This window comes from Anopheles cruzii, chromosome 3, assembly GCF_943734635.1.
Source record: "Anopheles cruzii chromosome 3, idAnoCruzAS_RS32_06, whole genome shotgun sequence".
NCBI classification, from domain to species: Eukaryota; Metazoa; Arthropoda; class Insecta; order Diptera; family Culicidae; genus Anopheles; species Anopheles cruzii.
The window spans coordinates 62640432-62655854 of NC_069145.1; the positions used below are offsets into that span (position 1 = coordinate 62640432).

Consider the following 15423-nt stretch of genomic DNA (forward strand, 5'->3'; position numbering starts at 1 on the left):
CGTGCAGTGTCCGGCCGGCCGTGGACAAAAAACTTGAAATGTGTTAATGAGCTTTTCATCCAATAATAATGATGGCTTTTCCCACAGATCATTCAACGGAAATTTCGGGCGCGTTCCGCACGCCTGCGGAAGGCGGCGGCGGCCGGTCCAGTCCGGGGTCTTTTTCGGGTTGACCAAATGTTTGCTGGCTTGTTTCTCGGACGCCCTGTGTTTGGTGGTCGCCGGCCGCTGGGGAAGGTAAAACGGGGGAGGGGAAGAGCAGTTCGGCCGGCGTCCGGTTCGGGGGTCACGTACCTCGTCCACCGAACCGAGCGGTCTGGCTTCCCCGTCGGGACGCGCGAGGCTTGTCGTACACTTGTTCCGTCTGTAGTCTGTATAAGGATGTGTAGAGCAGCAGCGTCCACAGGTCGGCCAACTTGTCGACGAAATTGGCCATTTCAGAGGGGAGGGAGGGAGACGATTGAGATCATCGGGCCATCGGCGTTCCCGGGTGCCCCGGTGTTTAGGGACTCAGGGCCTCGTTCGTAATTAAACGCGGTACATTTATTTATTTTAGCGAAATGACACAAACTGCGGTGTGGCAGGGTGTGGCGGTGTAATTTGTCCCCACCGCCTGCCTCCGTCGCGTTCTCTTCCGTCGCCCCGCTATGCTGCGCACTTTGTGGTCACTGCGCACTCTGCGGAGACATTGCTGCGTGCAGGGGCGCAAGCTTCAAACCGCAGGCTTCGACCGACCGGCTGGCCGGCTGGCTGGCTGGCTGGCATGCTGGGCAAAAGAAAACGAACCGAAAATGTAAGGAATAAAAATTAAAATTTTAAATTACGAGAAAGACTTTTTTCGTCAAACGCTTGTTTCTCGGTAAAGAAGGAAATTCCTGCGCTCACGTCCCGACGTCAGCGTGTGTACCAGCGACGGACGCACACACCGCCACACCGCACGCGTTGCCGGGGCATGCGTTTGCATTGCACAGGCCCCGCTGGTGACGGTCCCGCAGCATATAATAGCGGCCGGTCGAGGGGCTGGACTGGACGAAGGTGGTGCGGGCCGGGGACCCCGCATAAAAGCTATGAGACGCGAGAAAATAGAGAGTGCGTGTGTGTGCGCGCGACTTGTGTGTCGGAACCGAAAGGGGGGTGAAAAAAGGCGAACAAAACGAACGGGGCTTATAAGGTCTTGATGATGTGCCATCGCCGGATGCTGCCAAAAAGTGCATTTGATTGGAGCGGTCCTGGGGACGGGAAGACGGAAGGATGGAAGGATGCCCCTGACGGTGCGGCGGTACGATATAGAGCCGAGAAAATTACCGAAAAGTGCACGCGAAAAGAATTTTACTGCTTTACTTTGTTCGTCATGATTTCACGCAAAAAAAGGGCCCCGAAAAGCGGAAACGTTTGCGAATTTTCACCGCACATTGGTTAGCAAAAATATGATGTGTCAACCCTAATGCCGTGCTATTATCGATGTAAAAAGGGAAACTTTTTCTTTCGTATATCATCAATCAAATGGACCTCAAAACAATCACTGAATAAGAAAGCTTTATTGGGTATCATTTTTCGGAATGCAAGTCACGAAGAATCAATTATCTTAAATGTAGTTGAACGTAAAAGAAATAACATAATACGCACCACAGAGTAGTAAAAACAGTAAAGTAAACAGCACAATAATCAAGTGCCGCTTCATACGACTCGCCAAATATTCAAGTCGCTCTTTTAGTTAAAAACAATATGGCTATCTTATTCCATTATTTTCTTAAAAATCAAGTTTAACTATTATACGTTCCCTCTTCTATCGCACAGGGGCCGGTTTATCATCCACAATGCAGGAGGCTTTATAGACGAATGCATAAAACTGGCAACGAAAGCATCGGAGGCATTCGCATCAGACGATTGCAATTAAAGGAGCCAAGTGTAGTGTATTTACAGTGAGTATTTCTAGAAGCACTTTAGAATGACAATCGTCGGCACTTTTAACTGCTTCAGGTGGATTTATGTGCCCTTTTTGCGCTCTCTTTCTCACATACTTTGGCTCACGCAGCCCAGTGGGTCACTTACTGGTCACTGGTCCGGGACTGCTTTGATTGAATTTTATTGCACTGCTGGGATGCAAAAATGAGCTGAGGCCGATCCCTCGGTTCGATGTCTTTGTTTCTGCGTAATGATGCTACACCATTAAAGTGAACGATCGCTTCTTGGTGCTAGAACGTTTATGCTGTACCGTAGAGCTGCAGGGCCGAGGCAAGCAATTAATCAACCTTACTGATTCGATGTGAGCCGTAGTGGTTTTTAACGACCGGCTTCCGATACTGATTCGCGACTGCCATTGATACGTGCAAGCGGCAACCGAACCAGATTTGCACTGCCCGATGCAGCTTCGGATGCCGTTCGTCTGATTAGTTCGGCGATTACCGCAGGACGATAAGATGCAACAAATCTTCACGCACGTAGCTTGCTGATAGCCGGAACTCGCTGTACTGCTGTTGTTGGTGATGTACAGTGCGATTGGCGCGACGGGCTTATAAGCCGGGCAGGGCGTCCCCGGAACCGCAGCAGTATCGCGTGCGTGTGTGCAGGAGCAAGCTGACCCAGCATCACCATGGATCCCGCCGAGGCTAAGGAAGCACGCACCGAGAAAATTGTGTACCACCTCGAGACGATTTTCACCACCATCAACCACATGCTGATTGCGTATGTAACGATCTACCTGTCGTACTATTCGTACACTCGCGGCTTCGGCAACTTGTTCACATGGCACGTGTTCCTGTGCTCCGTCGGGGTAAGCCAGCTTGCTGATCCCTTCTCCCAAGATTCGTCGGGGCACCAATCGTAATGAGTCGTTGTGCTTTCGCGTTGCAGTACCAGTTCTTCATGGCCGAATCCTTCCTGACGCTGCTGTCCTCGAACTCGTGGACGGATCGGTACTCGATCGTTACGAAACGGCGCCTCCACTGGATCCTGCAGGTGGTGGGCTGTGCTGCAATCTTCGCCGGGACGATCATCGAAATCAAAATCAAGGAAGACGCCGGTCGATCACACTTTAAATCCGACCATGCCATAACCGGTAAGCATCGGGGCAGGCTCGTGTTCTTCGGAGGCTCGGGGCTTCACCTCCCACCGATCACTGATACCCCGGTATCTCACCCGTGCCGCAGGTCTCGTATCGATGATCTTTATCGTGCTGTCCTTCCTGAACGGCGTCGCCGCACTGTACACGACCAAGATTAAGCACATTATCAAGCCGGTCTACGTGAAGATGTGCCATTACCTGACGGGCATTGTCGCCTTCGTTATCGGTAAGTAATGGGCGGCCCGGGATGGGCCAGTATAGCCGGGAGCTCACCCGTTTACACGCACCCGCAGGTATGACGTCACTGGCGTTGGAATACTCACCCCGAATGATATCGCAGAAGCACATGGACATGCTAATCGCTTTTACGTCCATTACGACCGCCTTCACGCTGCTCGGTGTCTGCAAAACCATGTTCAATCAGTTCCGAGCGATGTGTAAATAAAATACCAGCGTCTTGTTGGTTGCCTTGTATTTAAAAAAAAAAACATTTATTTCTCACGCTGTTCGTGCCGTTCTTAACAAAGTACATAACGGGGTGGGGCCGATTGTTGGGTGCGTGCGTGCGCGCGCCGAAGATCAGATCCCGACCCGGACACAGGTTGCCGGACGCGTGTGTCCCAACGATGTTACGATGTTACGATGTTGTTGTGGGGAGAGCAAATGTCGATGTCGATGAGTTAGGACAGATTGTAATCGCTCTAGGTCGCTAAGTGTTAGGATGTTACGGGGACACCACCCGGGTCAGCAATCAGAAGGCCGGGTGCGCCGCAGGCGCGTTTTGATGTGTGTTTTGTATTTTTAGTTCGGTGTTAGACGTTATCGTGTGTTACGCGTTACATCGATGTGCCGATCGCTTGATTGTTTTGTTTTTGTTTTTGTGTTTTCGTTTTAAAAATATTCTATTAAATTTAGTTAAACATAAGAATCACATTTTCTTCGTTTTTTTTCTTTCTCTCTCTTTTTCTCGCTCTCTCTGACGCTCTCTCTCGCTGTCTCTCTTTCGCTCACTTCTCGGATCGCGTTAGTGGGTAAAAATCGACTTACATTCAATTAACATTAAAATTTGGCCAAAAAGTTTTTGTTTTGTTGCATCGCTTTTGCTTTTCGAGTTTCGTTAAAATTTATAAAAAAAATTTCTTTACCTACGCGCTAGTCAACGTTTAGTTGTAAATAAAACCGTCTTTCAATAAATAGCATCATGACGAAACTAAACAAACAAACAAAAAAAAAGGGTAATAGTAATAAATTTTGCCTTTGCAGTTTTTTTACCTAATGTTTTTGAATTTAAAAATCACATTTTTCGCTATTTTTCGCCTCAACCTCAACTTCCAAGCATCGTAATCCTTTGCGCGCAGCGCGTGCTCCTCCTCCGTTGCGCGGGACACATCGTGAGGGCGGTACGGGGGGGACAAAGAATAATCATAGGCCATGTGCGGTGCAAAACAGTAACGAAAGCAGCAGATATTATGTGGGGCAAACGCGGGGGGTTGTTCTGGCTTCTGACGTATGACAAGTGAATCCGGACACCGGGCCGCGGTGTCGGTCCAGGGTGAATGTCGCGCGGTCCGCGGTTATGTACAAAGGTACAAAAAAGGCAACTGTATGCCTCAGCTTGACAAAAACTTTACTAAATGTTGCTCTCAAAGTGGGCAGCGCAATGTTTGTGGAAACATATCTAGAGAAAAGTGGTGCTTATGGTACCACAACTGGCATTAAAGTTATGCAGCAGCTAATTAGCTTAAAATAAAGCATTAAAATTATGCTTCATACGGGGTTGTGCGGGCTTGTGTTTCATGCTGCAGGCACTGCGATACTCGCAGATAAATGTAATCGGTAGAGAAACTGCTGTGAAGCAACAACAAATTACATTTCCACAAGCATTAAAGTGGCGTAGCGCAAACATTATTTGCGTCTGATTTGTGTGTTTCGCGTTTCCTTCGGTGCTGTGTATTATTTGTGTTTGTTTGTTTCGTGCGGAACCAAAGACCAAGCTGCACCACGGACGACCCGCCTCCTGGACGTGTAGGCGTAATAATAATAGTTATAAAAATAAACAAATGCCTAACAAAAAGTATCATCATAATAATAAGTTGTGTTTGCAGTGTTAATGCGACGGCGGCCGACGGCTGAAGGGGCCGAACACGTGTGCGGCGGCGGCGGCGGTGGCGAAAGTGGCGGCGCGCCCCGTTCAACTGTTGATATTGCTGCCACCGGTGAGCTGGTTGTGTGCCATCTGGAGGATGTCCTTCTTCTCCTTCGGGAACCGCAGCTCCCGCCCCGCCAAACGGGCAGTCTCGAGTTCTCTCTCGGCGATGGCCAGCTCCCGGCTGAGCAGGCCCGGGTTCTCGTGCTCCCGCTCGATCCAGTCGAGGGCCATCTGCTGACGCATCTCGTCGTCCAGAGATCGGTTGGAGTAGTGCGCGACCACCTCCTGGCGCGAGCACTGCCGCTCGCGCATCGCCTTCAGAGACCCGTTCCAGTGCAGCAGCTGAAACACGGTCATCAGCTCCTGGAACTCCAGCATGGTGCGGCCCTTGTTCGTTTCCAGCATAAATCTGTGGACAACGAAACCCAGCGGCGGTGAGATTACGATGCGCGCTCGTCGCGTTTCTCACTATGCTGCCCACAAAACACTCACCTAAACGCCCCTATCCCGGTGTCGGGGCCGTCGTCTTCCTGGTTCTGGTCGCCCTTGAACGACGCCCGGGCCTCGGTGACGGCTTTCTCGATAAAATCATCACTGATGCGACGGGACGGATGTTCGTTGAATACCGAATTCATTAAAGCTATCTTCGCGGAGCTTCGTCGAGCTTCTGCTTTCGTGGGACAATTCTGTTTTTTTTTTGGGGGGGATCGGTAGTTGTGGATTAGTAATGCGATGTGGTCCGGTCATCTCCACGGCGGAATCCGTACCTGAAAGCTACCGAAACAGCTGCCACCGGGCAGCGTCACGTAGCACACGTACGGCTGGCTGGTCGATGGGATGGACTCGTATATCACTAGCGCACCATTCTTCAGGTCGGCCCCACGTGCTGCCTTCATTTGCCAGAACTCCTGCAGCGCCTCGACGACGTTCACTGAAAGCAGACATCAGAAAGGACGCGTGTTAAAATTCACAGAACAATTACGTTGGGGAAAATTTAAGAAAAAAGAGGCTTTATTCGGTTTCGGCAACGTCGGCTTCATCGGCTCCGCTTACCACCGTAGTCTCCGTCGTCGTAGAGCGCGGGAATGTGGGGAATGGACCAGATCGGTTCTTCCGGATAGACCATCATCCTGAGCGAATGGTTCGAATTGCGCGACCGAAAACAAAAACACCGTCCGACCGTTGGAGTTGGAACACCGGACACAGGCAAAACGGATGTCGAGTTCACACCGTCAAGAACCCTCCCCCCGCAACGGGTTTATGGTCGGTCCACTGTACGGGCTTCAGGCGTCAGTCTCGCTGGATCCCTCTGGAATCTAGGCGCGTTTGCCTCGATGGCGCTGCGGACTGTCTTTTGCTACCCCGTCTTTTGCTTCAGAAGATGAACTTCTTCCGGGCTCAACATCACACACCCTCGGCCTCTCTTTTAAGCGTTTATATCCTTCCGACTCGACCTCGGTCGCGGTCGGTTTCTTTCACACACAAAGCAAGCACTTCAGTCAGTAAGGGTTCAGGGCGCACCACAACCTGGCGCACTTTGCCTTCGTCGAGCGGTAATTGATGAGCCGATTACTCCCGAGTGGTTGATTAGTACGACGGATTTGCATCGGTTCTAGGGCCCCGGAAGCGCGCACAACACACACACAGGATGGTCTGAGAGTGGGACTGTATGAGAAAATGGAATTATTAGCGCCCGAACCCGCTGGCCGAGGGTGATTCTTCTATTTCCATTCCGCTTCCATCCCTCATTCGAGCCCCGGGAGAGCCTGAGAGTTAAGTGTTTTCTCAGGAGGAAAACGAGGATTATCGGATCGGATCGTTGAGTGGTGCCTAATTATGTTACGAAATGGCCGGTCACAGTACGGCACCCGGGCGAGCTTCCGTGGGGTTTACTGGTCTCTGCGTCCGGTCTGTACGGCCCAGAACAAACATATTGATAAATCAACCCCAGCCGAGGCCAGGCTTCAATCAGGAGCGGCTCGTAAAACGGCGGTAGTTTCCCGGGAAACGGAATACTTCGCCATCGCTGTCCGCGTTACGGTTCGCCGTGCGCTCGACTAGAAATCTGATTCGAATTGATTTTACTAGTTCTCCGTTGGCTCGCGCTCCGTTGAAACATAAAATGAGCCAATCGAATGGTCGCCGAATGCCGGTGGTGCTGGCCGCCGCTCTGGAAAGTAGAAACGACGAGCAGCTCGCCAGAATCGTAGCTCAAATGTACCGATAAAAACGGTTCAATCAAGGCCTGGCATATTTTATTGCTTTCGAAGTTTTATTTGCTCTCGCGCGCCCGACCGGTGGCAGGTCCCGGGCAGGCAGGGGGAGTCCCGTCGGCGTCGGGTTCCTGCCGGCCGTGGCCGTCGGGGAGTTGGCAGCGCGAAGCGGAAGGAGACGGAGAAGATCGCGCGAAAGGCGAAAGGCAAAACAGGGACAAGATGAATATTAATTTCCTTTAAAGTCGTAACAACTCCGCCTGATGAAGTCAGTACGTCCGCCGAGAGCGAGCGCGCGCGCGCGCTCCCGCGTCCCGCGGAACGGGAAGCCCCGGGTGGAAAGCAAAAGCAGACGCGACCTTAAAAGAGAAAGGAAGCGCGCAACGTAGGCGAACGACGGAGGCCCGGGAAATAAAAACATTAGAGGTAATTATTATTGTTTAATCAAGCGGGGCGATACGTGGTTCGTTTGAGGACACAAGTTGATCGATCTTTTCGGCCCGGGACTACGGTGCCGCACCGGACCCAAACGGGACCAACGGGGATTGGGTATTGAGGTTATCTGGTGCGGCCTGGATCCCGCGCGTTAGAAGCGCGATTTGGCCGCCAAAACAAGCGACGAACCGCGAGTTCCATTTAGTGCACCACTCCAGCCAATATCCTGGTAGTCGAATCCCCCGGTGGGGGACACAAAGAGTAGAAAAGTTGCACTACGCAACTGCAGAGACCACAACCACCGTTCCGGTCGGCCGTGCGGTCAACTAATTGAATTATATATATCAGCGGGTATTTACATAAATTAAATTCGCAAGAAAGAAATCTTCGCCACACCACCGTCCCGGCGGTGGTGTGTGGCGGAGCTGGTGGGGCGGCCCAGGGGGACCCAGTATTTTCTATCTTCACTGCTTTCATATTTTCCGTTCGCAGAGTTCGCGTTCTTTCACCACCATCACCATCGTGTCGTCCACCTCGCTCGCTCTCTGTCCACCGCGCAACGCACACCGCTTTATGGCCGCTTCCTGTCTCCCTCGTTCCATCTGGCACAATGTACTAGTTTCTTCTTCTTCCTCCACCTTGTCGCTGCGCGAGCGCTGCTCCTTGCGCTCCCCACCAGCCCACCGCTAGCCTGCCAGCCAGCCGGCCAGCCAGCCCTGCCAGCGGCATCTTTCGCAAGTCTTCGCGAAAGGGGCCGTTAAAATGGAACGGTTAAAATGTGAATCAGCCACAGCGCGCGCAACGGCTGCCTGCCCTCTGCCTGCCCGTCCCTCCTCCCCCCACGGGCGGCCAGACACACAGAACCGCGAGCGCTGCGGATGCTGCGCCCGAAACAACGGTCGGTCGGGTCGGTTCGCAGGGCGCAGGCCGATCCGGTCCTGCGGCTGTGTGTGTGTGTGCATGTGGGCGTGCGTTTCGCGATCGCGCATATGCCCGGCTCGCAGACCCCCCCGCGGCCCCGGGACCCCGGGGCCCGGGGCCAGCCCATGGCCACAACCGAGGCGCACGCCGACCGATCGCGTGTCCCGCTTCGTTGGTGTTGGTTTCCCCTAGTGTAGACACTCTGAGCGTGTGTGTGTGTGTGTGTGTGTGTGTGAGTGTGCATGCTCTCCCAGAGTGTGTGCAGATGGTCACTTTATTTTTATTGAATTCTTCGCTCGCTTCGCGCTGTCGTCCGCCTCGCACGGTGTCGCCCGGTCGTCCGTCCCGGGGGTTGCTTTTCTTTTTCCCTGCTTTCTTTCTTGCCCTTTTTTTTGCTGCATTTGCAAGTATTAACTGCTTTGCATAAGTGTTATACATCATGAAACAGGCGCACCAAGGCAGCAGCAGCGGCCGCTGAAAGGCGCGCAGAGCTGTTAGGCTGCGCGACGGGAACGAGAGCAGTGCGCAGAAAAATCCGCATCCCGAACCGCAGGGTGGGGTGGACTAGCGGGATCCGAGGGGTGACGGCGGGGGGGCGTCTGCAAAGTGTGTACGCGCCAGGGGTAAACATTTTACATTATTGCTTCGGCATCATCGGGGCAGTTCTTTGTGCTCGAGTTCGACGCATACATTACTGTATGCGCGGCGCCGCTGCCCCAGGGACCCCGTCTCGCTCTCGGTGAGGTCGCACGGGAGAAGGGGTCCATTTTTCACCCCAAAAAACCCGGAAGGGAAGGAAGAAATTATTGTCCCCAAAAAACCAATCCAGAAATTAACAAAATTTGGCCAGAAATCGGCCGGAACTGCGTGATGCGCTTTTTGAGGGAGGCGGTACGGTTGAAGCGCCACTCTTGAGAAGTCACCGCACCGCTGAGCTTAGAGATCTTCGAGGCAACTCAGCTCGGCGATCAGCAACAACCTCCTCCTTGACGACGATAAACAAAAACAAAAATACAAGCGCAGGCCTCAGCTTGCGGCCGATGTTGTTCTTTTTTTTTGCAGTCTGCTTTTGGGACGCCGCACACAAACACACACACACACACACACGCACGCACTAATACACATCAACGCATGTAGAAAGTCGCGCAGGGGACGAGAGCATGATCGATTGACGAGCCCGCGAGGTGGTTACTCATCGCATCCGGGCCGCCCGGGAGCATCATCGCCCGACACCAGACAATGACCACAATGGCGTCACCGTGTCCCCAAAGCCTCACTTCCCAAACACACACACCGATGGACGCACGCACGCACGAGAACCGGAGAAACAATGGACGGATCAACGGAGGGACACCCGAAAGGGCTGAACGGAAACAGCGCGCGCCGAATCGCGCCGATCTTACACGTCAATACGCCAACGATCTGGTTACGAGACTAAAGAACCTAAAAAGTGGAGAAACATAAAAGCATACTCTTTGGGCCCGCGAGCGAGCGAGGAGCGAGCGATCGGGGCCTGTGCGTGTCGGTGGCCGCAGTTCTGGCTGTGTGTGAATGCTGGCTGGCGCTGACCATCGGCGGTGGCCGAATCGGTCGGCGAAAGAGCAGCGGCCCACAAAGAAAAGGTCCTTTGCCGTCTCGCTTTGGCCCACTGGGTGGCTGGCCGGTTGCTGGTGTGTGCTGTGGACGCCTAAGCGCGACACACACACACACACGCGCGTACAAGTTTTAATCTACGCCCGATCTTTGGCTTCCTTGGCTTCTCTTGCTCGTACTCGATCTCGCTCACTCCCGCGAGGATCGAGTGTCCCATCGGTGGGCGCGCCTAGACGCGTGGCGGGGCGGGGTGGAAAGCGACTGCGGTGCGGTGATGGTGTGCACACACACGGACACGGTGGTGTGCGTGTCGCGTGACCATTCCGCGGGCGCAGAAGGCAATGAGATGCTGCTGCTCGCGGAACGGTGAAAACGGTGCTCCGAGAGACCGCACTGCATCCCACGGGATAGAGCAAGCGAGAGGGCACGACCGAGAGGGAGCGAGAGAGAGAAAGGGGAAGATTGAGAGAACGAGAAGGGCTAGCTGGCTAGCAGGACGGAAAGAGTGAGATACCGCTCCTTGCAGCATAAAACGCGGGGGCCATGGGAGCAGCGGCAGCACCACCACCTCAACCCCCGCACCGATGATAAGCGGTATTAGGGCCAACGAACGAGCGCCAACGCGTTGAAAGGAAAGCCAGAAACACAGAAAGAGAGAAATTTCGGCTCCCGCCTAATGCGAACGGAAGAGTTGAATGATTTAAGCGACGAACCCTCGTCTCCGACGGTGGGCTCCCGCAGGAAGGTCCCGGGGTGCGCGGCGGCGGGCTTGTGATTTATTCTTTCTGGCACGTCATCGACCGCAATCGGGTGGTGGTGGTGGAAGGGTGGGCGCATGATTAGAGCGCCGAGGTAGCCGAGAGGTGGACCGGGTAGCATCGCTGCCGAAGCCGAGGCAAACCCGTGGGGAACCGGAGTGTAGAGGGAAGCGCATAATGGGGCGGACCGAGGGCCGGCCGATCGGCGTCATTCAGAACCGGCGGCCAGAAGCGGTAGCCGGGGCCGTGCAATTAGCTACCGGAAAATTATTTGACCACCGCCCCGCCGATTACAATGTGCATCGGTCTGCTCTGTGTGTGTGTGTGTGTGTGTGTTGTTAAGGAACTTTGTGGCCTTCACCGACGATTCATTGTGGGAATCGAAGGGATTAGATTTGCCCCGCACCGTTTGTTTGGTTAAAAGGAAATTCGGGAATTCTAAATGCAACACAGACCCAGTGACCAAAGATGGGAGGGAGGAGGCCACCAGGAGGCTCTCCCGCATCGGGAGCAATGTTTAAAAAACGCCACCCTATCATGGCCAGCTTTATGCTCAGTTCTTCTACCATCCTTCTCTCTCTCGGTGTGCGAAAAATAGGCAGAATGAGCAGCAGAAAGGATGGGAAGCGCCGGAGACGACAAAATATCCATAATAATCATATCCGAGACGGGCCCCGAACGAGGATCGAACGACAGGAGACCGTGGCCGAGACAAACTCACTGAACGTAACGTTAACGTCGCCGGCCGACCGATCGGCTCGAGGCCGATCGATTGATGTGCGGCTACCAATTTGAAAGTTTGTCAGACGCGCGGCCGTCCTCGGTGGGGAGGGTGGTGGCCGAAGACGAAGAGGACGTGACGCACGGCGGGTCCTTTTCGGCGAATTCCACCGAGCGAAGACATTCCCATTTAATCGTCGCTAATAGTACTGGTTATCGATGATATTTTGCACGGAGCGCGGCCCTGCATATTCCCGTTCCGATGTTACTTCTCTCTCTCACACACTCTCCTGCGCTCTCTCTGTCACTCTGGCGACACTTGTTCTCTTTCACACGGTGCGTGAGGCGCACACATTCGCGATCCTGTCCTGTGAATATGCATTTTCAGTAATTTCTCTCTCTCCATCTCCCTCTGATTCCCTCTCTCTCTTTCTCGAATTCTGTCCCTCTTTGGTGCTCCTTCTTGTGACAAGTTTCTCTCCGCGGTCTCTCCCGTGTCTAAGCTGCCCCCCCTTTCAAGAACGGTAATCGTTTCGCGTCTCGCGTCTCGACGCGCTTTCGAGGTGGCCCGTCACCATCGTTCGACCACGGCGAAGAGGCGATCGAGACCGAGGAAGAGAAGATCGGCACCGCCGGGCGCTCCGCAAATCAGATGCAGATCCGCAGCGCGCGCCCGCGAGAGAGAGAACGAAAGACTGCAAAACCTGGCGACTAATAGACGACGAACCCCCCGTCGTCGTCGTCGGGCGGACTGGCCCGCATGCAAGCCGGGAGGAGCGGCGGGCGGCCGGGCGGGTGCTGGGCGGCCAATGCACCGGCCCGCGAGTGCGCTTCCATTAATCTTGCTGCCGGGGGCGGCCGACGACGACGCCGGTTCGCCCGGAGCGACCGTATCCACCGGACTTTCATCACTTTCGAACCGATCTTCACACGCCACGGCGACCGTGAGGAGCCGTGTGGGGTTGAATGCACCGTTCGGGTTCGGGTTTGTTGTTCTTCTTCTTCTTCTTCCAATGCCAGTGCCATTTACCTATGCTTTCGGGGCTGGAGGATGCGCGCCACACGCGTCTAACGCCTCGGTGGGACGGAATTGGCGAGGACAGGGCGTTGGAGTCGAAGGGTCGAAGCCGAATTGAACCCATTTACCGAGCGAGGCGCACACACTCGGCCGCGCACCGCGGCCACTTTGGTCGGTGGCCGAAATTGCTCAAAATGAAAAGGAGACAACGGTGTAATTATTGTGATCATTTCTTGATGTTTCTTCGTACTTTTTTTTCTGTTGTTGTTTCGGTGTCGATCACTTCGCCAAAAAGGATAACGAAAATGCGTTCGAAAATGGAAGGACCGCCGAAAACGATCGAAACTGGAGATGTGCACCGCCAAAATGTGTGTCCACTTGCCACTTTCGCTGGCCCTTTGGCCTTCGACTTCGGTCGATTACTATGACGGGCCCAACACTAACCAGACCGCGGCCAGAGAACGAGGGCCGGGTCGGGCCGGGCCGGGAACGGTCAACATGCATTCCGTGTATTACTTTGCCAAATTATTACACGGCCCAAAGCCCGGCCCCGGGTCCAAATCGCTGATAGCGACGGTGCAAAAAAAAAGTCAAAAGAACCGGAACGCAGCACCAGGTTCGCTCGGTTCGCTCCGGCCATCGCCATATATAATAATGATAACATGAATACTTATATGGAAGATAATAAACTGACCGATCGGAACGGAACGGAGGCCTCAAATTATGCGCCACTATCGCACCGTGGTCGGTACATTCGCTACGGACCGGACCGGACCAAAGCCAGACCAACCGAATCGAGCTTCCTTCGAATCATCCTTTTGCAACATTAGATTTATGTAGCCTGACATTAGACCATTGAATTACACATTCTATTACACTGTTTTTTTGGGTATTCGACACTTACAGAAAAGGGCACCGGGGGATGCACCACAGGAACAAACACGTAACCGACAGGCTCTGTGAGGTCCACCGACTGCCGGTGGTCGGCGCGCGGAGTGCTGCACCAACACGACCCTGACAAGGGACCGCATCGTCGCAACGGATCCATTTACAAATTTCGTGGTCTCTTATTTAATTTCCGTGATTTATTTGCTTACGCGTCCACGGCACCCCGTTTTCGAGTGCCGCGAGTTCTGTGTTCCGAGGCCGGCGTTCCGAGAACGGTCGAAGTTGGGTGATATTGCTTGTTTTTCTAATTACTGGTAGTATGTTAATGATGCCGAACGGTACGGTGCGGTGCGATGCGTGCGTGTGTCTGTGTCGGGGGACCCTGCGAAGGATAATTTATTTGAACGCACGCCTGGCCGGGTCCGTTTTCCAGGAAAATCGGACAAAAGAAACCCTTCGCAAACGCACACACAACACAACGGACCACACGATGGACCCTACAAGACGTTGGTAAACATCGTCGTTGGGGTCGTCTCGTACTTCGACACTTCTAGGCGGAGTCGTCCGCTTTCTTCGGTCGTGGCGCGAAGGTTGAGCAGGCGACGAGAAGAAGAGCAAACTTCGCCGAAACCACCACTGCGCCGCCGTCGTCACGGGTGTGAGCTAATTGATTGAGTCATCGTTAGATAAAGTTCGGAAATGTAAAGCAACGCAAACAGTGCGCTTTGTGCGTTCGGTTCACGATTGATGCGGACACCGAAATTATGGATGGGCAGGTCTATCAAACAACAGGCATTGAAACAATCCACGTAATTTGTACAAAACATTTGATAAGTTTGTGTGCAAGTTAAGGCGATGCTAGTGACGCTTTTGTTGCCTTTACTGGCACAACTCATTAGAAACCACGACAAAATGGCATGCATTGTGATCTTCGAATTGCTTCCATACCGGCCGTGATCGCTGGGATGTTTGTAGACCTCTAAAACATACGACGGTGATCTGATAACAACGGTTGTCCGATGTGTTTTCGACCTCAACATGCAGATGGCAGCACAAGTAAATAAAACCGTATGATTTCGGTTGTTAATTTTAAGACAGTTACTCACCAAAAATTTAAATCACGCGCAATTTTGGGGTAACAACTGTTTGAACATGAACTCACTCATGTCAGTGTTTTTGTGGACAAAATGGACTTCATCGAGTATCGGGGTGTCATTAAATAAAATATTTATTTTGCAAATTCCATCTGATTTGTCATTAAATATTTGTACCCAAGCGAGGAAGTTGGGTTCTGGAACTCTGTACCAACAGTAAATAATTAATGACACTGTGAAATTTAAGGCAGCTAAATTTAATCGTAGCCTTAAGAGCTTGGGAGATGACGAACGTTCGGGACGTCCGTCTGAACACTACAACTACCGACGAAAACATTGCGAAAGTTCACCAAGATTGTGTTAGACGACCACCGAATTAATGGGGCGACATGGCAAATGTTATGAACATGTAAAAAAAGATTGTTTGTCACAGTTAAAAAGAATATTCGGACACGAGAAAGGTGTCTGCGCGTTGGCGTCTGAACTGTCTGACTCTCAACCTTACCCACCAGAGCCCTAAGTGACTTCCTTTTTTCCCTCATCTGAAAATTGCGCTGGGAGTGCAGAGAT

General features: G+C 52.9%; 2 protein-coding genes across 2 annotated transcripts; one reads left to right on the forward strand and one right to left on the reverse strand.

The window, feature by feature from the left end:
• The first annotated feature begins 2593 nt into the window (after positions 1-2593).
• LOC128270747 (probable transmembrane reductase CYB561D1) lies at positions 2594-3509 on the forward strand. The gene is made up of 4 exons (XM_053008163.1): positions 2594-2773; positions 2854-3058; positions 3150-3290; positions 3358-3509. The coding sequence occupies exons 1-4, from the start codon at positions 2594-2596 to the stop codon at positions 3507-3509; spliced, it is 678 nt and encodes a 225-aa protein (XP_052864123.1).
• Positions 3510-5255: 1746 nt separating this feature from the next.
• On the reverse strand, positions 5256-6339 carry LOC128273578 (protein limb expression 1 homolog). The gene is made up of 4 exons (XM_053011573.1): positions 6267-6339; positions 5981-6144; positions 5706-5899; positions 5256-5622 (listed from the first exon to the last, which is right to left on the reverse strand). Exons 1-4 carry the CDS (start codon positions 6337-6339, stop codon positions 5256-5258), a joined length of 798 nt encoding a protein of 265 aa, XP_052867533.1.
• Between the last annotated feature and the right edge of the window lie 9084 nt (positions 6340-15423).